The 25,565-nt window shown below is 36.3% G+C and overlaps 1 protein-coding gene across 1 annotated transcript in view; it reads left to right on the top strand.

Moving 5' to 3' along the window:
* The first annotated feature begins 18,740 nt into the window (after positions 1-18,740).
* PDE10A (phosphodiesterase 10A) overlaps positions 18,741-25,565 on the top strand; it is a 94,720-nt gene continuing 87,895 nt past the window's right edge. The window contains exon 1 of the mRNA XM_029284518.1: positions 18,741-18,882. Within this exon, the coding sequence (XP_029140351.1) occupies positions 18,741-18,882 (142 nt within the window). The remainder of the gene's footprint in view (positions 18,883-25,565) is intronic.

Raw genomic sequence — 25,565 nt, 5'->3', positions numbered from 1 at the left:
TTGTGAACTATTTAGTCAGATATTGCTTTTTGGAAAATAGCATCAGGATAATGGATGATTTGCAGAGAGATGCAAATATGTTTAAAACATAATTTACTATATTTTTATTGTATGATCACCACATAGTTCTACTTATATCACCATCCACAATTCCATACAGTTGGTTTTTTCCTGAGCCATAAATGATGTGACTATTTTGCTACCTTCTATGTCTTAAGCTATCTTTTATTGTTTGATTCGTAGGTGCTAGAGTCAAAAGATCTGATTTTACATAATCTACAAATTAGTGAGGGAGCATTAACTTTTTAAATTTCATAACTGGATTATTATCAAGTTTGATTAATTATAAAGATGTTGAATCTATAATTCAAAGAACATTTTAAAATAGTGAATATTTATTTTCAAATATTTTTGGGTTGGACTATAAGAAGGTGATTTAACCTTTACCATGTGATTTCATTACATTAAGTAATGTTGATCTTAGTAATACAGAAAAAGAGATTCACTTGTTTTAGTCATTATTTTTAATCTAGGGTAATAGCAAAAATTAATTCTGACACTTGTTTCATGTAATTTTAGTATCTCAGGATGCTGTCATGTTACTATCTTTCTGTGCAAACCGTGTTATTTCATAGATGTCACTGACTTCAAGGTGTCTTGGCAAGATTAAAAGCTATTCAGGAGCAAATGATAGATTATGTTCTCAACCAAGCACCAACAAGAAAACATGTGGATTTAAATCCAATTCAGTGGAGAAAGGTATATATGTTTGGTATTTACAAATATCTTGCAGTACATAGCCCTCACACTCTTATAGGATGTAGGCAAATATATCAGGAAGAAGCGGGATGGAAAAATTCAGCAAGTAAAACATTGCTCCTGATTCTTCTATGAAAGCTATGCATGCATCCAATCAATAACTTACAAAGACCTAAAGAACAAATATATCAATTGTGCATTAACGCAATTGGGTGCCACTTTTCCTCATGTATTGGCTGTGTGTGGCTCCTATTTTATTATCAGTAAGATATCATCTATTTTCATGTATACATATTTTTTTATTTTTTTACTATTTTAATTAGGTGTTTCAGATTTGTTGATGATTAGAACTGTTTCTATTAGAACTGTTACTATTTTATGCATAAATATTTTAACAGGTCTATGAAAATGTGTGTAGTGGGGTGCCCCAGGGCTTTGTTCTGGGCCCAGTGCTCTTCAACATCTATATCAACGATTTGGACGAGGGGATAGATGGGGAACTCATCAAATTTGCGGATGACACCAAGCTGGCAGGAATAGCCAACACTCCAGAAGACAGGCTTAAGATACAAAAGGATCTGGACAGACTTGAACACTGGGCGCTATCTAACAAAATGAAATTCAATGGTGAAAAAAGTAAGGTTCTACATTTAGGCAAGAAAAATCAAATGCACAGCTATAGTATAGGGGGTACCTTGCTCAATAGTAGTAACTGTGAGAGGGACCTCAGAGTCCTAGTGGACAATCACCTAAATATGAGCCAGCAGTGTGCTGCAGCTGCCAAAAAGCCAACACAGTGCTGGGCTGCATTAACAGAGGGATAGAATCAAGAATCACGTGAAGTGTTAATACCACTTTACAATGCCTTGGTAAGGCCACACTTGGAATACTGCATCCAGTTTTGGTCACCGCGATGTAAAAAAGATGTTGAGACTCTAGAAAGAGTACAGAGAACACCAACAAAGATGATTAGGGGACTGGAGGCTAAAGCATATAAGGAACAGTTGCTGGAATTGGGTATGTCTAGTTTAACGAAGAGAAGGACGAGGGGGGATATGATAGCAGTGTTCCAATATCTCAGGGGCTGCCACAAAGAAGAGGGAGTCAAGCTATTTTCCAAGGCGCCTGAAGGCAGGACAAGAAGCAACGGGTGGAAATTAAGCAAGGAGAGAAACAACCTAGAACTAAAGAGAAACTTCCTGACAGTTAGAACAATTAACCAGTGGAACAACCTGCCTCCAGAAGTGGTGAATGCTCCAAAACTGGAGGTTTTTAAGAAGAGACTAGACAGCCATTTGTCCGAAATGGTATAGGGTTTCCTGCCTGAGCAGGAAACTAGATGACTAGGGTTGGACTAGATGACCTCCAAGGTCCCTTCCAACTTCACTATTATTATTATAAAATGCTGAAACAGTTAATTTACTTTTTAGTTTGTACTTTATACACTTGGAAAAAGGGCATAGCTAACCTAGAATCCTGGAGGAAAGGTCAGGTATAAATCATATTGACAATTAATGTTAATATTTAATGATTATTAATAATATGGCCATTAAAAAATAAAAAAAACTGTCTAGATGTTTTTCCAGGATAAGCTACTTTCCTTACAGTTCTACCCGTGCATTTCTATATTTTGTAATGCATTAGCAAATTATTTCACAACACTGTTTGAAATGTATTTTAATTTAAAACAAAGATAAGTGCAATTTAGTATATTGTACTCCCTCTGCTGGTTGATAAACTGCAAATAATTCATTCCCATATATTCTTCATAGAGTGATATTACAATACTAATATTTGAATAGTCTGATGTTCAAATACCCATGTAAAAATCAAGATTCTTATCATTGCCCTGGTATAAATTCAGAAACTATGTGGACGTGACAGGAGGTGCTCATTTGATACTTAAGGTATGGCCTTTAGCTAAACAGAGGTTCTCTTTGCTTGTAATGTTGCTTTTAATCCAGATAACACATTTATCATATAATTCTTTTTTTAAAAAAAATTGTGAGCTATCTTCTATGCACTAGATTAGGCTAAAGCCTGAATTCCATAGTGTAGCAGGATAATTCAGAAAAAGTTTTAATTGTTCTATAATTTGATGTCCATGAAGTTCTGAGTTGGAACTCTGACATGGTATACAAGATGATGATATGAACGTGGGAACGTTCATAGGTCATGTAAAATGCCATTGCGGCAGTGAGAAGAAGTGGGTGTTTTGGATCCAGTGACTTTACAGGTATGATTGAAATGGAAAAGACTTGTAATCAGGTTATAATCGGCCTGTCTTTGGCGACATTTATGTACCTGATGGCAAAATTGTATGTTAAGAATGTCTGCATTTGCTGGTTTAGTTTAGAAGTATATTTGCTTCATAATGTGTTTATTGACCAATTGCTGATTGTGTCAGGATCAGCACTAATCTGAGTTAGCTTGGCAGCAACTAATCTCTTCTGTGGAATTCTGAAGAAATATTCTCTTTGCAAAACCTGCTTTTAATGCATTCATTTAAAATTCAGCAAGATTGGGCATCACGTAGGAGAATATTATTGCTTTTTGCTGAATTTTATCTCACATAAAAAAAGAAATAGCTTCTCCTAAAAATCAAATTTCAAAGGAGTATAACTTGAACACACTGCATGGATTTTTATTCTGGTATATTTCATCCCTCCCTAAAACTCTACCTAGGTTGAACATTTCTTACTATTTTGCTGAAAAAAAAAGTTACTCATGCTTTGAACACTATGTGTAAGAGCACTACTTTTCTCAATCTTACTTTAGAAGTAGACATTTGCATGAAAATTGAGAGCAGAACAGCCTATTTCCTGAGTTCCAATTTGAGCCTTCAAATGAAGTATCTATACCGTTAACTTTAGATACAACACTTGATCGCTTCTTAGTTACTACTGAAATATGAGAATGGAAGCTTATTTGGCTTAAGTAAACCTTGTGACTTCCTCTAACATGTACAGAGATTAATGCTTGAATCAGAGGAGACAATAGCTATTTCAGCACAGTCACCTTTGATCCTAAAACACAGATTTTTTTTTTGTGTTTTTCATATGCAAATATAGAAAATACTAAATAATCATGAAATCTCTTGGTTTGGGCATTCACTTGAGTTTATTCGTAAAGGGTAATGATATTAGGAGGAGGGGATAAACTATAACAGAATTCTTTGATGTAATTAACAAGTGCAGAGGGAATCCAGTGAAATATAAGGAAATGTTATTCAATTTTTGAACAATTTGAAAATTAGGAAAGTACTATTTTAGAAAGTGAGCAGGATGGATTTTTGCTTGTTATTGCATGGCATGATTGTTTGTGTGTGTGTGTGTGTGTGTGTGTGTTTGTGTGCATATTAGCAGATATCATTAAACACTCCACAAATCACTGAACTGGAATGATATGCTTGGCTCTAATATTAAGGAAAACAAATCCTGATGGCCCATACTGAGGAAGATGTATGTACAAGGCACAATTAAAGATCTCATATTTTTGTAAGAGCCACTCCTCAAAATGACAGTGTTTACAAAGCATGGATATTTATTTCTAGATCTGATTGATCTATGAATGGTTACTGTTAATGCATTAGAAATAATTGTACAAATAAGTTCCCTGTGATCACAGCCATTTGAGAGATAGAAGCTCCTTGATTGGGGTTAGCTGTCAAGAGATGGAGCACTCATTGACTGGGGTTAGCTGTTCAGGGGGAGCACAAAATCAACCAGAATAAACTGAATTCTGATCCCAGATATTGGATTCTTACTAATCAACAGCATCTCAATCTTTTCTTGATTTTATTTCAATCTGTTCAATCCATTCGGCCATTATCAACTATGGGCATAGGTCAAGTTAATCAACTACTTACTTCGAGAAAGATGGCAGAAGCTAGATGCATATTGTTGGCACTCCATTCCGAGTCTCTAGATTGCTTCCTTCAGATGTAGACATTGAGTGGGCCATGGGAAAAATAATGGGCATCCTCAACAAATAAAAGGTTGCTTCTTCTCATTCAGAGTCTCTGTTCTGTCACCAGTTTAAGAATTGTATTTCCCTTAGGGACATCTTTCTGGAGTTAGCACTACTTAGAAAGGGGTCAGTTGGGGATGTATTCTAGTTCCCTGCTTTTTAACATGTAGTAACTCAATAATCCATGCTATCTCTATTCCACTCATCAATCCCCACCCTGGTCCATAGGAGGTGCAGTGGTTCCAGCTCTTTTATATGCAGATAATGTCATAATCGTCTCCATCTATCAGGTGGGAATGAGAAGGGCATTGAAGACTTTGACCTCTTTTGCCTAGAGGAAAAACTAGTAATAAATTATTAGAAAACTAAGTTTTGTAATTGCACACAATTTTCATACACTGCAAATCAATGGGGATACTATCAAGTACAGTAGGTGTGCACGTATAAATACTTTGGAATGGTGTTCCATTCTATTCAAGTCTCACTGAATATTATAAAAAGAGAATACTTTTTTAATCTGGCAAATATTGCTCAGCATCACCCATCTTGAGATTTTGTACATTTGAAGATAGCTCACTTATCCCTATAGCTTGCAAGGTCTTTGTGGTGTCCGAGTCTATTAAAGTTGCCCTTGTAGTTCCAATATGTACTAAGAATGCTGTTCTATGTTTAGAGACATGCTTGGTCCCCATGGATGTTAGAACTCAGAACTATCTTTTTAATCTTTGGCTAAACTAACTTTTCCCCCAGTGGGAAAAACTCCCATTTCTCTATATATTTCTTTTTTCTTTCTTTATTATATTCTTATTTTTTATTTTTTTTCCTTTTTATCTTTCTCTTTTTTTTCTTACACATCTCACATTTGTGACTCTGAGCAACTTACAATTAAAACATAAATATTACCAAACATATAAAAAATAAAAGACATATAAGCAATACAAATGTCTAAAAATAAATTCAAATCCATACAGTACAATCACGTGCTGAGCCTAGCAATTCAAGAATGATATTGCCACACCACTGTCTGAACCCCAGCCAGATGACAAAGCCAGTTCTGCAGACCATCAAAGTCTCAACCAGATTGATCTTGGGGGGGTACGAGGTGAGGGAATGATATTCAGTAGAGCAGGTGCAGCTGCAGAAAACACCCTGCTTCTGGGTCCTACCAGATGACATCTTCCTAATTGGACAGCACCTTCAACAAACCTCTTCTGCTGGGATGGGTAGATGTCATTGGGAAGAGGCATTTCCTCAGATTCTCTTTACTGTAATTTTACTAAAAAATTAAAGAGCAGTAACAAGCCATACCAGTATTTTCTATATCCATTGTCCTAGTCCACAAATTCACAAGCCCAACATATCTCTTCATCTAATTGTATTGTTACCAGGGACCCCAACATACAACATAGCCAAAGAACTTACAGAAAAAACTTGGACATTGGATAGAGGGGAGAAAATCCTATCAACTTCCCATTAAGGTGCCTACAGAAAATTAAAGACCACAAAATAGAAGAAGTTAAAATTATAGTTTCATTTCATATAACAGCATTCTTTATGTCCATAGATCCAGAACTAGTGAAAGAATCTGTGGCTGTGGTACTACACAACACGACCTAGTTAAATACACTAGGACTGAAACACCCAGAATCATGGACATTTTCAACCTGCTTCACTACCTATTATCAGTTTGATGGACAAATATACCAATAAATCAGAAATGCACCCATAGGGTCATCACTCTCAGGATTCATAGCAGAGACCGTAATGCAGCATCTAGAAATGATAGCATTCTAGCATGTACAACTTACATTATGGATCTGGTACAGTATGTAGATGACATCTTGTCATAACAAAAAATGAACAACTTTTTTATTTTTTGTTTTGTTAAGGCAAGACACATAAAACAATCTAAAAGACACATGAAACAATTAACATTTTCAAAGGAATAACATTCACAAGGGAAGAAGAAAGCAATAACACACTACTTTCCTTGATATATACCTCAGCAGAGGAAAGAGCAGCAAATTAGAAATGCAATTCTATTGGAAAAACAACCCACATTAACCAAGTGCTCTATTACCAAACTAACAACCCAACCTCCCACAAAAGGAGACGTGCAAGAACATTATTTAAACGACTATAAACGCAGCAGCCCAGAACGCCAGAAAAGGTTTTCTTGCCTATACAACATCTTCCAACAAAATGGATACCCATGCTACTTTATCAAAAAGTACTTTTATCTTTTACAATTACTACATCACCGTAGCACACAAACCAACTAAAGTCCTCTCCTCCTCAGATTATAGTTCAGCATTGACATAATTCTCAATATCTTAAACCAGGTGGGATACAGAATAGAATATCAGTGAGGTAAAGAGATCAGCAAATTAAATGATATTATACAGAAATACTATATGTCCTATAGGTTGGAATCATAGTTGAAGGAAACTCTGCCATTGTGAAGATACCCAACTAGGTTTAGTTATTATGGTGTCCTAATTCAAGGATCCCCAACCCCCGAGATGCGGGCCACTACTGCTTGTGTGAGTGGCGGGTGCTCATGGGTGAAACTCCATTTGTGTGAGGTCATGTGCGCGCTTGCCACTCACATGGAACCATCCCCTCTCCCCCCCAGGCCGGTCTGCCAAGCCGGAAAAGTTGGGGACTGCTGTCCTAATTCATTGCATGTTACATTATATAAATTTAAATATTTATCTATAAAACTATGGATGAGGATAGTGAAGACGTTGTGTCAAATACTAACATTTTTCAGCATGTACCTGAATTGTGACAAGACTGGTGCATTCTTTAGTTTTAGAACAAATGTAGTCTACATAATGGATACCACAATAGAAAAAAAAGAACCTCTTTGCTTATCAAATGAACATCTACAAGATGTGGTAGAACTGGAAACTGTCCTCCACTGATAATCACGGTAATAACTATGACAAAATGTAAGAGTTAATTGCAGATGAATAAGAAATAGTTAATAACTATGCCAATCTTAACCCTCATGAATGCCTTAATGCAGGGGTCTTCAAACTTGGCCCTTTTATGACTTGTGGACTTCAGCTCCCAGAATTCCTCAGCCAGCGTGCCTGGCTGAGGAATTCTGGGAGTTGAAGTCCACAAGTGATAAAAGGGCCAAGTTTGAAGACCCCCTACCTTAATGGTTCCAGCAGTTTGATAAAAAGACTCAGTGTGCAAATAAGTTGTTTTTGAAGGTTGTTGCAAGCATGTCTGAAGGATGTTATTTCTTCTCCTGCTGGATTCCATTTGAATTAGTATTTTGTTAAATAAAATACATCCTCATTTCAATAATGAGAGAATTAAAAAAAAACTTTTTAAGAATCCAGTGGAGTTCACTTGCAGTTTATCTGTCATTAAAGGAAATGAACAGCTTTATCCTGTTGAAGATGCTTTGGTATTTATGCAAGTGAGGCAGACACAGAGCGTTGTTAGCATTTGCACCTCGTGTGTACTTTCAAGAGAAGGCTGTATCGTATGAAATGTATCAGTCACACTAACATCACATAACTCCTTTACAGACTATAGAGCTTTACACCTAGTGGTTATACACAGATTTTCCTTATCCTTTATGCAGCATTTACTAACATATAAACAAAATGTTATTATTATCTCTTATGCACTTGTTAAACTATGAGAAACTGCATAGCTGACTTTTTATACTGCATAAAGGTGTCAATAGCTGAAAATGGATTGAGTAAGGAACAGTTAAAGTAGCCCAAGGCAGCTTTGGATTGCTGTTGGTTGTTAAAAATTATTTAGTTATTACTTTCCATGTGATTTTCCATGTGAAATGCATTTTACTTTTTTAAAACTTGCTGAACCATTCTTTTATTGCTCTGCCTTTGCCTGAGGCAAAACAACTGACCAATGTCAAAAAACTTTTGTTCTTGTAATTTGAACATTGGCAAATTACATTCTTCCTTATACAAAATAATCACTTTGATTTGTTTATTATCAGCAACTATAATGTGTTTATATTAAATAAGATATGGTATAATTAGAAGAATGTCACAGCTATTTTGAATAAATGAAATATTTTCAGGTTTTGCAAAACCAAAATAATCATCAGAGTTGCATGTTTTTCTCTATAACTTGTTTTTTAGAGAACTTTCTCAGACTGGTTTTAGAAATATTTTTTTTGTAGGTATGCCCTTCAGTATAATTACTCAATACTATTATAAGTGTATCAGACGAGAGGTTTTTTTCCCCCCAAAATGAAGCATCAAAAAGCTAATAATTGTTCCTGATAAGGATTTTAGAGAGCTAGCCAGATTCTTCACATAGACCTTGGAGCAGAATTATCTAATTCAGTATCCATGAGTCCCAAAGTTCACAAAGAGAGAATTTTATAATCATCTTAATTACATCACACAGAAAGTTCCTTGTCAAATATTGGTGAATTTCTGAAGTAGTTTTGTAATATAACATTAGAGAAAAGTCCATTTTGAATATACGTAAGTATGTCTGAAATCTCTAGAGTATGGCATTAGTTTTATGAGATAATAAGTTTATGCCTACAGTAGTGGCCAAAATTGTGGAAACCTTTTGGGAAAAGTGTATTTTTCAGGTTTGATGGCTAATAACACCACTTTTTGGGGAGTAGTACCATAAAATTATATATCAATGGAAAGATAATTTAATCAAGAATGTAATGCAACAAAGTTTGTTGAATTATCTGTACTGTATTCTATGAAATGTTATAGCCAAATAACCAGAAAAAGGAAGCACAACTTGCTTAGGTTGATATCAGGTAGCTTTCCTTCATCTGATTGTAGCCAATGAACATGAGCGTTTAGAGAGCCAATCAGGTGTCATCTTGTTTTGCCAATGGGCCAATCAGATCACAGTAGGATTCAGTTATTGATGTCATGTCTTGAAGCTGAGAGGAGGACATTTGTCAGTGTGTTATGTGATCGCTATCAAGTTGGTTGGGTTTTTTTGTGTTCTTTCATTTAGTGAGCTTGTAAAACGTAATAAAATTAAAGTAATGGTGCAAAGAGTTGACTGGTTGCCCAGAAAGTGATGTAAAATAGTATTATTAAGTGAACAAGGCTACAGTTATAAAGAAATTAGAAGAAAAATTGGTGGAAACTTAGCCAAAGGTGGCATTTCTACCTTACACTTTTCCCAAATGGTTTTTCACAATTTTGGCCACTACTACAATAATGTGAAATCCTTGGTTTTTGCCTGTTCCTTCTAATTATTTCTCCTTGTTTCTTCTAATATCTGAAAAATTGCACTTCAGAATTAACAGATTTTTCGTACGACCTAGCATGTAGATCTATAGCTGGTAAAGGAGAATGTGAAATTACATGTAGTTCTCGACTTATGACCATAACAAAGTCTGCTCATCATGGTAATAAATTGTGATGGTTGTAAAATCAGTCACCCATGAGAGCTACCTGATTTTATGACTTATTTTTGCAATGGTTGTTAAGTGAATGCCGTAGCTGTAAAGTGACCATGGCGGTGAATGCTGCAGTTGTGAATGCTGCAGTTGTTAAGCAAATCAATAGTTTGCAATGGGCTGGGTTTGCCAGGAACCAAATAAATGCCAGTTTTCAGCAAAACCATAATAAAACACAGTCATGTGACTGCAGAGTGCTGCAAACAGCTATAAATGTTGGCCAGTTGCTGAGCACCCAACATGCGGTTGGGTGACCGTGGGGGCAGTTATCGTAAATTCAGAACTGGGTCATATGTACCCCCAGGGAGATCTGTCATAACTTTGAAAGGTCACTAAGCAACTGGTCATAACCTGGGAACTATTTTGTATGTTTCTTGAGTTGCATAACCTGAAGTTTCCTTGGAAAGAACGATTTGTGGCATCTATATTCACCTTGGCTCTTTTATGACTCGTGGACTTCAACTCCCAGAATTCCTGAGCCAGGCATGCTAGCGCAGGAATTCTGGGAGTTGAAGTCCACGAGTCATAAAAGAGCCAAGGTTGCCTACCCTGAACTACACAATATGCACAATTATGCTATGGGAAAATTAGTCACTTCCTCCCCCGCTTTGTCACTGATGTTCTTGGAATTCTGCAACAGAGAATCTCCTGTGATATGTCTGCACTGCACCATTGAAATCACAATCATGAAGAACAGAGAAAAATTACACATGCAGAAAACTTTTCTTTATAGAACTTGAGTTAAGAGAAGGGCAAAGAGAGACTGGAGGTAATAGGGCCAACTAGTATGTTCTCTCTCTTTCTTTGCTAGGCTTGGTTATAACCCTAAAGGGCGCTTCTGTTACGTGTATTAGTTGTGTTATCCTTATTTTTACCACAACACTAACTAGAATGATAAATAAGGTATTTGTCTTTTGATTTCACTGATTTGCTAAACAAGGCAAATAGATTTTCAATAATGAAAACTTCTTCTTTTTTTTTGCAGACTGCTGATCAGTAGGGTAAATGATTGAGGAAAAAATATTCCTTCCAAAACACACCCTGTTCCAATCTGATAAATAGAATAAATATTTAATCTGTTTAAAGAATGCATCTCTCTAAAATATAATCCATCTGTAGAAACTCTCTGCAGAGACCAGAATATTTGCTTCTGGTGTTTCTTGATCCGGACTTCAGATTCTTGGACGATAGTGTGCATTAGGTTGAAAAATATCATCTGGAATGTTTCCATAGAGTGGATGTGTTTTAAGCCAAAGCCCTTTAATGTGTTTGAAGGTTTTGTCACAAATAAATACTAGAATCATTTATTTCTTGGGATGAAACAATATGAGCTTTCTACAGCAGCATGATACATTTTGGAAATATGAGATTTTTTTCCCAAAGGTGCTTTTTCAAAAGACAACTGGACTTTGTTTTTCCTTGTTTTCTTCCATCCTTCACCACTCAGTCAGAACTGAAGAAGCTTCTTGGATGAGAAGCAAAATATCTTCAAGGAAAAACAAAGTCCAGTTGTCTTTTGAAAAAGCACTTTTGGGACAAATGTGACCTGGATGACTGAAAATCTCCATAGACATGAGAATGTTGTTATGGTTCCGGCTAATGAAACACTTCAAAGAACTTCCAGGCACTGATTTCCCTAAAAGTTTTTTATTGATTCAAAATGTCGGCACAGGCACAACGGAGTTCATGCTGAGATCTAAGTTCTCTTCCTCTGAGCAGTTAAATTATCAGCATGTTCCCTCCCTAAATTAGCCGTCATATATCACATTATCCAATTAGTGTGAAGGTCAAAGGTTTCCTTCCTCTTTCTTTCCCTAACTTTACCCCCCCACCCTCTTCTGCTCTGTATTAACCCCAGAAATACCAGACAGTTCTGCATATTGTCAAAGCAAGAATATACAGTATTTGCAGCGTTGCCAAATGTTGTGTTTGAAATTGGGAGGTAGCATTTTGATTAAAGAAACCTTTTTTTTTAGCTTGAAGTAATTTTTGTTGATTTTTGGAACCTTTTGAGGAGATGGGAGGTCAGCCTTATATCATCCTCCCATCTTTCTGTCTCCAACTTGCTTTTATATACTCTATTCCCATATTTGTTCTGAAGCTTTAGTTGTATTAACCCAATGCTGAGAGGACAGAATAGAGAGAATTCATTCTCTTCCACTTCCTCATAAGCCATTTTGCTATTACCATTTTTAATAGAGACATATTGGGGTAAATTAATTTGTACTTTTATCATTCAACCAATGAAAAGGCAGGTTAACCTGCTAGTTGACATTCTGGTGTGTGGTTAGGCCATGCTGTTAAAAACATAGACTTTTGCTTCATTGTGCAAAACAAAACTCAAACTCCCCCAAGGAGCTGCCTTTCACTTATCTTCAACATTCTGCAAAAAGGACAATGTTCAAGGGGAGAAGGGAAAAAAAGAGAAAAAAGGAACAAGGAAAGTTTATCAACAGTGAAAAGAAAGCCCAAATCACCAACCATTCTCTGTACAATGAACTCTGCAGTGAATGCTAAATATTTACTTATTGTATTTTTTAAATTTACTTGCTACCTATCTCACCATGGAGCTACTCATAAGCCAATAGTAAATAAGTAGCATGGCTGAATAAATTGATTTTATTTGGAATTCTCTGTATGTGATTGTTGCCTATTATTAATATGTTTTTAGTATTTGCTCATTCTCCCCATAAACTCATTTTTATCACACAGAGATTAACTTCAATGATTCATAAAGGGAAATTCTCATTAAAACCTCATTAAAACTTTCTCACTTGCAAGATCATACTCTTGCTTCAGGACTGGCACAAGGTTTGTTAAGGTCTGTATTGCCTGATTTGAGCAAGAAAATCCAAACATTTCATACAGCTGGGCTGAAAGGAGATGTCCTAAGTCAGAGGTGGGGAACTATGGTCCGTTTATGGCTTGTGGACTTCAATTCCCAGAATTCTGGGAGTTGAAGTCCACAAATCATAAATAGGCCATAATTCCCCACCTCTCTCCTAGGTGAAAGGACTAAGACAAGGGACTTCAAACTTGGCCCTTTTATGACTTGTGGACTTCAACTCCCAGAATTCCTCAGCCAGTGTGCCTGGCTGAGGAATTCTGGGTGTTGAAATCCAAAAGTCATAAAAGGGCCAAGTTTGAAGACCCCTGGACTAAGACTTCAGTTAGACAAACCTGTGTTAGGACATTAAGTCTGACTGGAAGAAAAGCCAGGTCTTCAAGCCCTTCAGAAAGCAGGAAAAGCCAGGCCATCTGGATCTCAGGGGAATGCAGTTCCAAAATGGTAGACCCAGTGACAGGGAAGGCATATTTGTTGAGCCCCACCAGATGAAGTTGCATAAGAGACAGGATCCACAACAAGCCAACTTTGCAATATCATTTCAGACAAGCAGAGTTAATTTCAGACAGATGTTTCTGAAATTACCTGGCCTTGGGTCATCAAGTGATTTATAGATGATAACTAGCACTTTGAATTGCTGCTGGAAGCTGCCAGCAACCAGTGCAGTTTGTAAAGTAATGATGTAACGTGGGCACACAAGGTGCAACCATATGTGCCTAGGCTGCTGCATTCTGAATTTTGGGTACTGTTGAAATGTTTTTAGGGCACCCCAATATACAGTGTGTTGCAATAGCACTAGCGATAGCACTTAGACTTATATATCACATCATAGTGCTTTACAACCCTCTCTTAAAGGTTTACAGTCGGTTTAATATTCCACCAACAATCTGGGTCCTCATTTCACTGACCTTGGAAGGATGAAAAGCTGAGTAAACCTTGAGCGGCTCAGGATTTAACTGCTGGCTGTTGGCAGAATTAGCCTGCAATACTTCATTCTAACTACTGTGCCACCATGGTCTGCAATAATCCAGGCAAGAGGTGACCAAAGCAAGAGTGACCACAAATAGGCCTCTAGCTCTGTAAATGGGTGCATTTGGTGCAAACATGATTTTCAAGCAGGAATCCTGAGTCTAATTTGCACATTGGGTTTGTCTGGGACATTGCAATCCCATCTAGAACTAAATATGGAAATTCTCCACATTAAGGCAACCCCCAAATCCACAGCCTTTTGGTTTTGCTAGGATTGAGTCTAAACCTGTTGTTTCCCATCTAGATCCCCACATAGAATTAACATAACATCGTAAATATTGCATAAGACAGTAAAAACAAATAACAGAAAAGTGGGGGATGACTAATGCTTATGCAACTAATGCTTACATATTACTTAGAGCAGAATAATTAAGATATATGTTAGGGTTTATCATTGGGAATCTATTTTATGAATCATTAATTTTACCCCTAGTATATTCGCTTCATGTTTAAGTCCTTTGTAAATACTACCACATGTAAATGTGTGCTCAACCTTTAGCCAGATTAGGCTACCATGCTGGCAATTCAAATGCTGAAGCTGCAATCTTGCATCACATTGAGTTGTGGTTTGTTAAGCAAGCCAGAGACAACGGTATCTGGCTTCATAATGAATGCTAAACCATAATGCCTGGTTTTGAGTTTAAAATTATGATTGAATCTATGTATTATAGTTTGGTGTTTGATGTAGAGCAAATAAAGGTTAGAGTCAAGCCAATATACTTCAATGCACCATAATTAAAATCTTGGTATATTGATGTTCATAAATCTAGGCAGTCAGATGAACAACAATTAATGGCTTGTTTTATCTCTTTCTGATTTGTCGTCTTTTCCTTTCCTATTTCAATGAGCTAGTTAGAGACTAGGATGAGGCACAAAATCAAACCAAATATAAAACAGAAAAGCATAAACAATCAATAATCCCCATTCATAAATTAGGCTAAATCACAATTAGTATTAAAAAAAGGCTTCAAACATTCATGGCCCTAAATCAGATCAGAATGATGTATAATGCAAGCTGTCAAATTTGTGTATTATTTTACTTACATAATATTATAAAATAATTCCTGAATAACTGATTTAAGTAGAAAAGTAGTATATAAATAGCATAAATAAAATAAAACTAAACATAAATGCAAACTTTTAGTTCATTTTGATATTTTTAATTTTCAACATATATTAAATTCTAGGTTACAAACCATAAACAGATGTTCCTCTGATTTCTTTCAAAGTCTATTCCAATACATAATCAAAGAAGACATGAACATTTCTTCAATATTTAATTACAAATCTCATTTTCATTTTCAGACATAGACATCCATTAAACTAGCTAAGTTGTCCAATTAGCCTCAAAACTGAACCATAATATTTAAGCTTTTAATAGGTTTTTTGGTTTTGGGCAAAAAAATATGTTTTGATGACGTGAATAGATATTCAAGGTCTTTTTATTATCTGTATAATAGTTTAAAAATGTATTCCTTAAACAATGTTATACAAAGAGCAGGAAAGGAGTAAATAGTAATGAAAAAAGATCAAAAACTTGATATATGAGCAAATCACCTGAACATACCGTATTCCATTCATCCATGTTCATTCAGCATCAATGTATTCCTGACCTTTTGCCATTACCTCACAACCTTTTAAAGTATCATTCTTAGTTCAAGTTGAAAATAGAAATCACAAAAAAACAATAAAATAAAAGAGGAAGTATTCTCTCAAGAATCCACTCAATTTTAGGGCTTACTAGAAAATGTTGGCTAAACACTAAAATAGAACTAAATGATTCTACCCAATTCTGCTCCCAGTTCAAAAACTGACACCAAATCAGCTTTCAGTTATAAAATTGGGGGACACATTCTAAAATTCTAAAGATTTTTTTGTTTTGCCAAACCATAGAGAAGGATTATTATGACTATTTCTTTGCATGATGTATTGGTTCTATTGCTTTTGAATGTTTAGATTTCCAGTTTATATATAGTTGTATTTTGATTTATGTTTTTTTACTTTTGATTTTGATTATGTCATTAATATTGATGTACACACATCTACGAATACAAATACACACATATACCTAAAAATCTTCTGTCTCTTAAGTTACAGGTTTAGGAAATTGTCTCTGAAAAGACTCCAATGTTGTATGAATTGAATTGGGTGCTTCAAACAATGGGGCACCCCAACAATGGAGTAGTTTGGAAGGGAGTCGAGGTATCCTCATCTACATGACCATTTTTATTGTAAATTGTAAAAAGCCAGTGTGAACAGAGTAGACCAGGGGTGTCAAACTGCTGGCCCGCGGGCCGGTTTCATCATATTGGAGCCGCGCCCATCCCATTGCCGGCAATGGCGAAAAAGCTCCGATACGTCGTGCGACGTGACGTCGCGAGTTTGACATGCCTGGAGTAGACAAATTGTGTATCATTTCTTATGATTTCTGGTTTTTCTCCTGCAGAAACTTTGACACAAAGGTCAAAGACAGATATCTTCTGAAGTAAGATTTAAAAATGTCAGACATTATAGAAAGTGAAATTAAATAGGCTCTAGAAAGTATTATTAGCAGTGAAGTTGCAATTGATAATATACCAGCAGAACTCTAAAACTTTATAGGGAGATGTGGATAAAGCATTACAGGTAGTCCTTGACTCACAGTGGTTCATTCAGAGACCATTCAAAGTTACACTGGCACTGAAAAAAGTGACTTATGACCTTTTTTCAAATTTATGACCATTGCAGCATCCCCATGGTCATGTGATCAAAATTCAGATGCTTGGCAATTGGCTCATATTTACGACGGTTGCAGTGTCCTGGGATCATATGATCCGTTTTTGTGACCTTCTGACAATGGGGAAGCCAAATTCACTTAACAACCATGTTACTAACTTAACAAATGCAATGATTCACTTAACAACTATGGCAAGAAAAGTCGTAAAATGGAGCAAACTCACTTAACAAATATTTCATTTAGCAACATAAATTTTGGGTTCAATTGTGGCCGTAAATTGAGGACTATCTGTACATACAGGATGGAAGCAAATATGAAAGACACAACAGTAGCCAAAGAGCTATATTCATTTATATTCCCAGTATCAAAAAAGAGCAGTGCTAAAGACTACCAAATATTTTTGCAATACTTGGAATGAGGTGCTTGATGTACAATCTTGATTTAGAAGAAGTAGAGCCATCTGAGATCATACTGCTATAGGTGATGTATAAAGGTAAAGAAACTGGAGTTTCTATAAGACACCTAGTTTTGCTTTATTAATTATAAAAAGACTCTATTTAGACCAGAACAAATTGTAGATAGCCTTTAAAAACATGGCTGTAGGGCATCTCATTTGGCTTACTGAAGAATTTGCATGACTAAAAAGCATCAGAACAAAATATAGAATATCTAAATATTTCAAAAATGGGAAAAGAAGTGTGCCAAGTATGTTTATTTTCAACTTATTTATTTAACCTACATGCAGCATATAACACAACAAATTCTAGAAGAGGAAGAAATAGAAACTGGAATAACATTGCTTGGGAAAATATCAACCTCAGTTGTGCTGAGGATACCACATGGATAGCTGGAAGCAAGAAAGATTTAAGGAATCTCTTGCCTTTAGCAAAACAAAGTGCAAAAGCCAGGCTGATGCTCAGTAGTGGAAAAAAAAAGAAAAAAGAAATCAAGGTTGTGTCAGCAGGCAACATCAGTCCAGTGCAAATAAGTAGAAAAGAAAGTGAAGTGGTGATAAATTTTATTATTCTAAGCTTAGCTTACTTGCTTACTTTATTTATTAACTTTACTGTATGTCCCCCTTCTCATTCAGGAGCTCATAATGCTCATAATGCTATCTCCTGATTTTTCCCCACAACAACCCTGTGAAGGAGGACAGTGACTGTAGCTATGAAGAAAAGAGACACAAGCTACTTTGAAGATTATGATAAATCTAGACAAAATATTAAATGAATTTCACAAGCATATTTGCAAATTCTGAGTAACTATTCCCATGATCATTTTATTTTTCAGCAGTACCATGTGGCTGTGAAAGCTAGATCATCAGAAAAGGTGAAAAATAAAAATGGATGAACTCAACATTATCTTTGACTCGAATCCTTGAATTAACTAATGGTTAAAATGTTGGCCTAAAAACCAGGAGACTGTGAGTTCTAGTCCTGCCTTAGACATTAAAGTCAGCTTTGTGATTTTGAGCTAGCCATTCTTTCTCAGTGTAAGTCACCTCACAGAGTAGTAGTTGTGTGAAGAAGTATTAGGTATGAGCTACTTATAAAGTAATAAAGAGATTAAAATTCTATAAAGTTCACTCTCAATTTCTTTTGAGATTTTTTTTAAGTGTTCCTGAATTTAATGTCCCCCCCCCTTTCAGTTCATTTTACTTGTACAATTTCTAAAATTTTTATTTTTTGTTATTACAAATATATGAGGGGGGTAATAATACAGTTTAAAAACATTGCAAGACTACTTTAGAATAGTCTACAAGATGAAGATGACTACTTTTGAAGTGATGTCATAGAGGATGAAAGGTGTAAATTCTAAGAAGAATTGGTTTGTGAGTTAAAGGCAAGGCAGATCTCTGTGTCAGTCATGTAGTGAGAACATAGTTTCTTTTACTCCAGCAATTTCCGTCTGTATTGAGCCAGTTTTTAACCAGATATTTAAGGCTCTACCATATCTTTGATGTTCAGGGTGTATATTATGAGAACATGGATAGCATTTCTAAAGCAACAAATAAATCACCAACTAGAAGGAATACACCCAAAACGCAAGATGCATTATTAACCGAGAGTAGAAGCAACTTCAAATATAAACTTGCAATGTCTTTTGGGCTGGCAGAGAAAAGACTGGGTGAGAAATTTTCATGTGAAAATTATTACACTTAAAGCTCATGTCTTTTTCCTAAAAGAATCATAACGGCACACATAATTTTCTCCATTTGTTTTAATAATCATAGCAATCCTATGTGATAGGTTATTCAAATTTAAGTTTCATGATTAAGTTGGGATTTGTATCTGACTTACTTTGGTTCAAACCTGATATTGTAACCAACATGCAGTTATGTAAATATCTCTTTTAAAGTTGAGTCTGGTCATACTCTTGGAATTAGCTTGAACTAATTATCACATTTGCTTCTTTCCATCATCAGCTTCTTAGAAGGATTTTTCCCTTTTTTGAGCAGATCAGAAATTTATGTATTTAAATTTTTATTAACAAGCATTGTGGAACAATCATTAAAACTTAGTCAGAGGCTTCAACTATTATTTGGTCTGTGACAATTGCATGTCCTAAACCAGACTGGAAAAGAGATCTGTAGATGCATTTTGGAGAATTATATACACCAGGGGGTCTACATCTCTCACATTGTCAATATAATTACATCTAATTAGCAAAAACTATGATGGTCCATATAAACAAAAGACTGGGAACTGCTGATTTAAAGATATACCCTGGTCATGGTCCTCATTTTTCCAGAACTCTCATCCCCAATATATGCTAACTTGCCCATTAATATCAAGCAAACATTCTTTGATGCCTATGTTTCAGCAACAGGCCCATTCTGTAAGAAAGTATAGAGCAGGTTAGAATCCAGGACTCATCCAGTACTTTGGAATCTCCTTCCAATAAAGGCAGCAGTTTGTTTCACATTACAAAATATGATGGCAAGTCCTAATCATGCAATCTCTTGCAATCCCTCATTTAGCAGTTCTCTAACAAAGTTTCTGAGCAATCTGAGCAATCTTCAGTCAGCATCATGTTCACTTTAATAATCTAAACTAGGGGTGTCAAACTGCCGGCCCGCGGGCTGGACACGTCACATGGAAGCTATGCCCACCCCATTGCCAGCAATGGCAAAATTGTCCCGATACGTTGCACGACGTCACGTGACGTCACGAGTTTGACATGTCTGATCTAAGCTATGGATTATCAGAATGTGGATAATTATGGCAAGAATGGTCAGAAAGTGTGGTAACTCATTCATCTCTCTTTCAGCTCTAAGAAAAATATCCAAATTTCAATCTGGACATGGCAATAAAATCTCAGACAATAGCAATAAACTTATTTTTATTGGAGATGGAAAAATATTACAGTATTATGATCAGTTACTGCAGAATCTAGAAATCTTATTATAGATACTCTTCACTTTCCTTCATTCAGCAATCATTCAAAGTTATGACAATGCTGAAAAAATAACTTTACAGCCCATTTAAGATTATTCATGACTTTTGCTACTTCCCTCGGTCACATGATAGCCATTAAGTCAGTATGCATTGTCCTGAGAGATTGGACAGGGAGAGACTTCAAGAGAATACTCTCAGCTATTTGCATAATGTTCCTCTGGGTTCCAAGCCCAAGCTGCAGGACGATTGCATTGCTTTTGATGTGCAGGAGACAACAAGTAGGCACTCCAGAATTTCAAAGGGCCAGGGATGTGGTTAGAAGGCAAAGAAAAGCTGAAGGTGTGAATCTGAATAGCCTTGTCTCTTTCCAGCCAGAAAGGACAGTTGTGGTCACATGATTTCCCACTTAGGGATTGCTTCACTTAATGGTGGAGTTGCTGGTCTCATTTGTCATTAAGCAAGGACTACCTCTCTCTCTCTCTCTCTCTCTCTCTCTCTCTGTATAGCTACCTAGCTAGCTAGCTAGCTAATCAGATGATAGAGAGATAGAGAGATAGATCATTGATAGATGATAGATTGATAGATGATAGATTGATAGAGAATAGAGGATAGACAGACAGACAGATGATAGATGATTGACTGATAGATGATAAATGATAGATGATTGATAGATAAATGATAGATATATAGATGATAGATAGTAGATGATAAATAGATTGATAGATGATAGATGATAGATTCATAGATGATAAATGATAGACGATTGATAGATGATAGATACTGTTTATAGATGATAGATGATAGCATGATAGATAATAATAATAATAATAATAATAATAATAATAATAATAATAATAATAATAATAATAATAATAATAATAAAGTTGGACGGGACCTTGGAGGTCATCTAGTCCAACCCCCTGCTCAGGCAGGAAACCCTATACGATAGATGATAGATTGATAGATCATAGATGATAGATGATAGATTCATAGATGATAAATGATAGATGATTGATAGATGATAGATATATAGATGATAGATGATAGCTTGATAGATGATAGATTGATAGATGATAGATGATAGATTGATAGATGATAGATGATAGATTGATAGATGAAAGATGATAGATAGAGCAGTTCTACAATTGAAACAGTATCTTTTTCTCCTAGCTTTATGTGGTGACAGGCTTTTTTGCTGATGTAATGGTCTGTGGAAATGACCTTGGGAAACAAGAAGATGAGCTGAAGCCTAGTCAAGTGTCATATATCTCAGATCATAGAAGGAAAAGGATTGTAAGAAACATCTCATAAGAGATCCTTTCTAGTTTTCTGAAAAGTAAAAGTGGGGAGAATTGGTTTCAGATTTGCAAGATTCTGTTATTGCAGTGGTTCTCAACCTGTGGGTCGGGACCCCATTTGGGGTCGATCGACCATTTCATGGGGGTCGCCAAGCAAGGCTGTCTGCCATTTTTTTTGTCCGCCATTTTTCCCCCCCTTTTCCGGCGGGTGGCCTACCTCCCTTGGGCTGGGCCAGCTGGTGGTCGGCCTGCTCCGTCTCTGCCACTTGCCAGCTATGCCTCGGCCGGCGCAGGGGGCGGAACCACGCATGCGCGGCGCTCCCGGGCAGGGAAAGTCCTTGACTTACGACCGGTTGGGTAGTCCTCGACTTACGACCGGTTTAGTCCTCAACTTACGACCGGTTTAGTCCTCAACTTACGACCGGTTTAGTCCTTGACTTACGACCGGTTGGGGTCGCGGCATTAAAAAGGTTGAGAACCACTGTGTTATTGTAACGTTACAATGAAGTGTGAGTACTCATGCTTCTTGCCTGGACTCTCTCAGGAGGGCTGACAGCTGCCCATTTTTTTAGCCTTAGATGGTGAGGGCACCAAGATAATGGTCTTGCAGATCCCACAGTTTACTTCCAGTATTGCCAGCATCCACCCTCCTGCTTCTTGTATCAGTGCTAAACAAATCAGCACATCCAAGTTGGTGTTTGATCATTCAGAAGGAACGAGGTTATTCAAGGCAATTGTTTTTCTTTTACTTAAGCTTCCAAATTTTGATTTGGATGTGATAGATAGAGTTTGCTAAATTATTCAGATAATCTAAAGTTTTAAAATTGTGGAAGAAAAATTAAAGTGAAGCTCCTTTTTAATGGCTTTTTAGATGGAAATATCTTTCTAAAGGCAATTAGCATATTTAGAAGATTTGCTGGGTGATGGAAGGTTAAATTTGCCCACCCTATCTCCACAATGGTGAAGATGTTAGTTAGGCATCTGCAATTGTTTACCTAAAAGAAAATACATGTTATTGCACTCACAGAATTAAAGCCATGTCTACTTTTATTATAAATATCCATTTTGCTACAACTAAAAACTCTGGAGCTCTCTTAGCTATTTCAGTTTTATATATTTTCTGTGATTCCATTTGCCTGAAGATTCAGCTGTCTCTTCTCCCAGTCAGTAGATGTAGCCCAGGAACAAGATGGCTATATCTTGGGATGACCCTGTTTTACTTTCATTTGCTACAAAGAAGAGTATCATTTCTCTCTCTACTTCCTGTCCATTTCTCTTCTTCTCTGGAGGAGAGCAAACCTGCAGGAATATGTTTGGAGCTAGCATTATCTTGGACAAACTGGAGACACATTATTCCCCTTTTAGTACACATTTCAACCCTAATATGGCTCTAAGGATGGGTAAAGACTATTGAGGAAACAGGCTGGAGTTTTGTTTGCCCAGCGTGTCCAGCAGAGGATTTAGTTTAGTCCTCGAAAAAGGTTCAGTCTGTTTGGAGCTAAATCTAGCACCCTGTTGGTTTAATGGATCGTTTGTTTGAATTAGAGAGTAAAACATGCTTATTCCCAGCAAGCCAATAAACTTAGGACCTATGGATGGGCAAAACAACTGTAGAGTTTTTTTTAGAGATAATCTGCTTTTGTCAGTCCTACAAAATGTATAATGACATACAAGTGACATACAAGCTGGATAAAACCTATTTCTTGTGCTTTCTAAGGATGAAAAATTCCTGGGATGTTTTATTCCCTTAAAATATCTTTGCTGTCTCCCATGATAATAAGGATTTGCTCCAGATTTTCTAATATAGTTTCAACAGAATAAATATCTTCCTTTACAATTATACTAATTAAGGATGATGGTTATATGTTTTTATATTACTATATCCCTGAACTTATGTAAATTTTAATGTGGTATTTTACTAGATTGCAAAAATCTTTGCAGCGTGTGCATGCAGAAATAGAGGAACTGTTATTTCAGTTTGGGTCCCCTCTGCCTTGCTCAGTCTAGGAATCCAAATTAAATATCCACAATAACCATTAGTTAAACTCTTCTGATGACGGAGAATGCTCCAGCTTAGTAAGTAATTAGCTCCACTGTTACACAAATGGTAACATTTTTTCCTCTAATATTCAGTTTGAATCTATATTACTTAATGTAATGTATTACTCCATGTCTTTCTTCTCAGTCTTTGTGTAATTGCCTTTTAACTATATGAATAGTGCTGTATTCCGGTATGTCTAAATGTCTCTTAAATGTTAGGTGTTAGGACATAATATTTAAATTGAGATCTGACCACTGCAGGGTAAAGTCAAGAATTTACATCCCAGGTTTGTATGTTCTTCACAGTGCTGAGGAATCAATGGTGAGCATTCTTTAACTACAATTATTGAGCCTGTTATACATCCACTTAATGCCATCCGGTTTCCACTTAACTTTCTAATTAGAAGGCCATGTGCAATTCAATCAGTTGCTTTGTTGAAATCAAACTATATTATGTCTAAAACATTCCTATGATCCGCTAAGAAAGTTACTGATCAAAAAGTGAGCTAAGATTAATTGAGCAAGACCATTTTTGACAAATTCATGCTGACTTTCAGTAATCACTGATTTTCAAGGTGCCTTCAAATGAGGAAGAGTTTAATTATCACTAGATTGTATGTATATATATTGAGGAAGACACATACCACCCATACAAGTCACCACTTTGGCTTTATTTTCATATCCTCACTAGTTCTTCCTTCAGGCCCTGGTACTTCTCTAGCTTCTGATATTCCTTCTTCATAATGTCACTATCACTTGGCATTGCTATGCATTATCTATCATTATACTGTCTTTTGGATTTGGTCTCCTACCATAATGTTGGGTTGATTGGCTAGTACCTGCCTGTCCATCTGGATTTGGAAGTCCCACAGGATCTTAGTCCTCTTATTCTCCAACCTTCTGTAGGATCTCCCATCTGGACATGAGAGGATCTAGCCCATATACTGTTCAAATGTTCCTGTACACTATGCCAGCTTTTTAATTGTGCCATTCAGTGTATGTTGTTCCTACCTGCATCTTACACCCTGCCACTATGTGTTGGACTGAGGCCTCTCTGCATAGTGTGCACCTTGAGTCTTATCTAGTGTGGGAGACTCCTGCTTCTATGGATCCGTTGCTAGTGCTTGTTCTTGTGCTGTTATGATCAGTGCCCCAGTGCTGTCTTTTAGTCCAGCCCTTTCCAGCTTGGTAAGATTTCCCAATGTCTGCCACCTGAGCTATTTGTTGATGGTACATTCCATGCAGGATCTTGTCTTGCATGGCACTTCCTATGTTTGATCTTCCTACCTTATTTGCTGCTGCCCCAGGCATCCTCTCAGCAGCTCATGTTTGACTGCCATCTTACTAATGTACTGCTGGATTATCTGGGTTTTATTCAACTTAGTGGCTTTGACACTCGCCAGACCACACAGCTGAACATACCCACCCATCCTCTTTCAGATTAGTAAGTTTATTATTATTACTAGCTGCCTTCTATTTTCCTTGCAAAAAACAACTCTGTGAGGTAGCTTGGGTTGAGAAAGAGTCCCAAAATCACACAGCCAAATTTCATGTCTAAGGAAGGCCTAGAACTTACAGTCTCCTTGTTTCTAGGCTAACACCTTAACCACCAGATCAAACTGGTTTATGATGTGCTGTAGAATCTTTCTAGATATTTATATTTAGATATTTATTGCAGTTCAAGGGATGTGTAGTTTCCTGTACAAGATTTGATCTCCTGTAATTGTTTGACAGTTCACTTATAGTCTGGGATTGTTCAAAGATAGAGTCAGCTACTTTGTTCAGCATCCTAGTGCTGGAAATTTAAACACACTCAAAGAGAAACATATATATATATATTTAATTGAAAAATTTATAAAATTTTACAATATAAATCCCCCCTTCCCCAACCCACCCTTCCACTCCCCCCTCCCTCCCCCCTCACTTCCCAGTGCCAATCACAGGGTTAACAATAAAATAATCATACTCTAACTAACATTAATCAACTATTAAAATAACATATCTATAACCTCCTTTAACTCTCTTTTAAACAAATATACAGTTATTAAAAACAATAATAATAACATCACTTTAA

This window comes from Protobothrops mucrosquamatus, unplaced genomic scaffold (genome assembly GCF_001527695.2).
Source record: "Protobothrops mucrosquamatus isolate PMUCROS unplaced genomic scaffold, P.Mucros_1.0 scaffold678, whole genome shotgun sequence".
Classification (NCBI taxonomy): domain Eukaryota; kingdom Metazoa; phylum Chordata; class Lepidosauria; order Squamata; family Viperidae; genus Protobothrops; species Protobothrops mucrosquamatus.
This window is presented reverse-complemented; position numbering and strand designations above follow the sequence as displayed.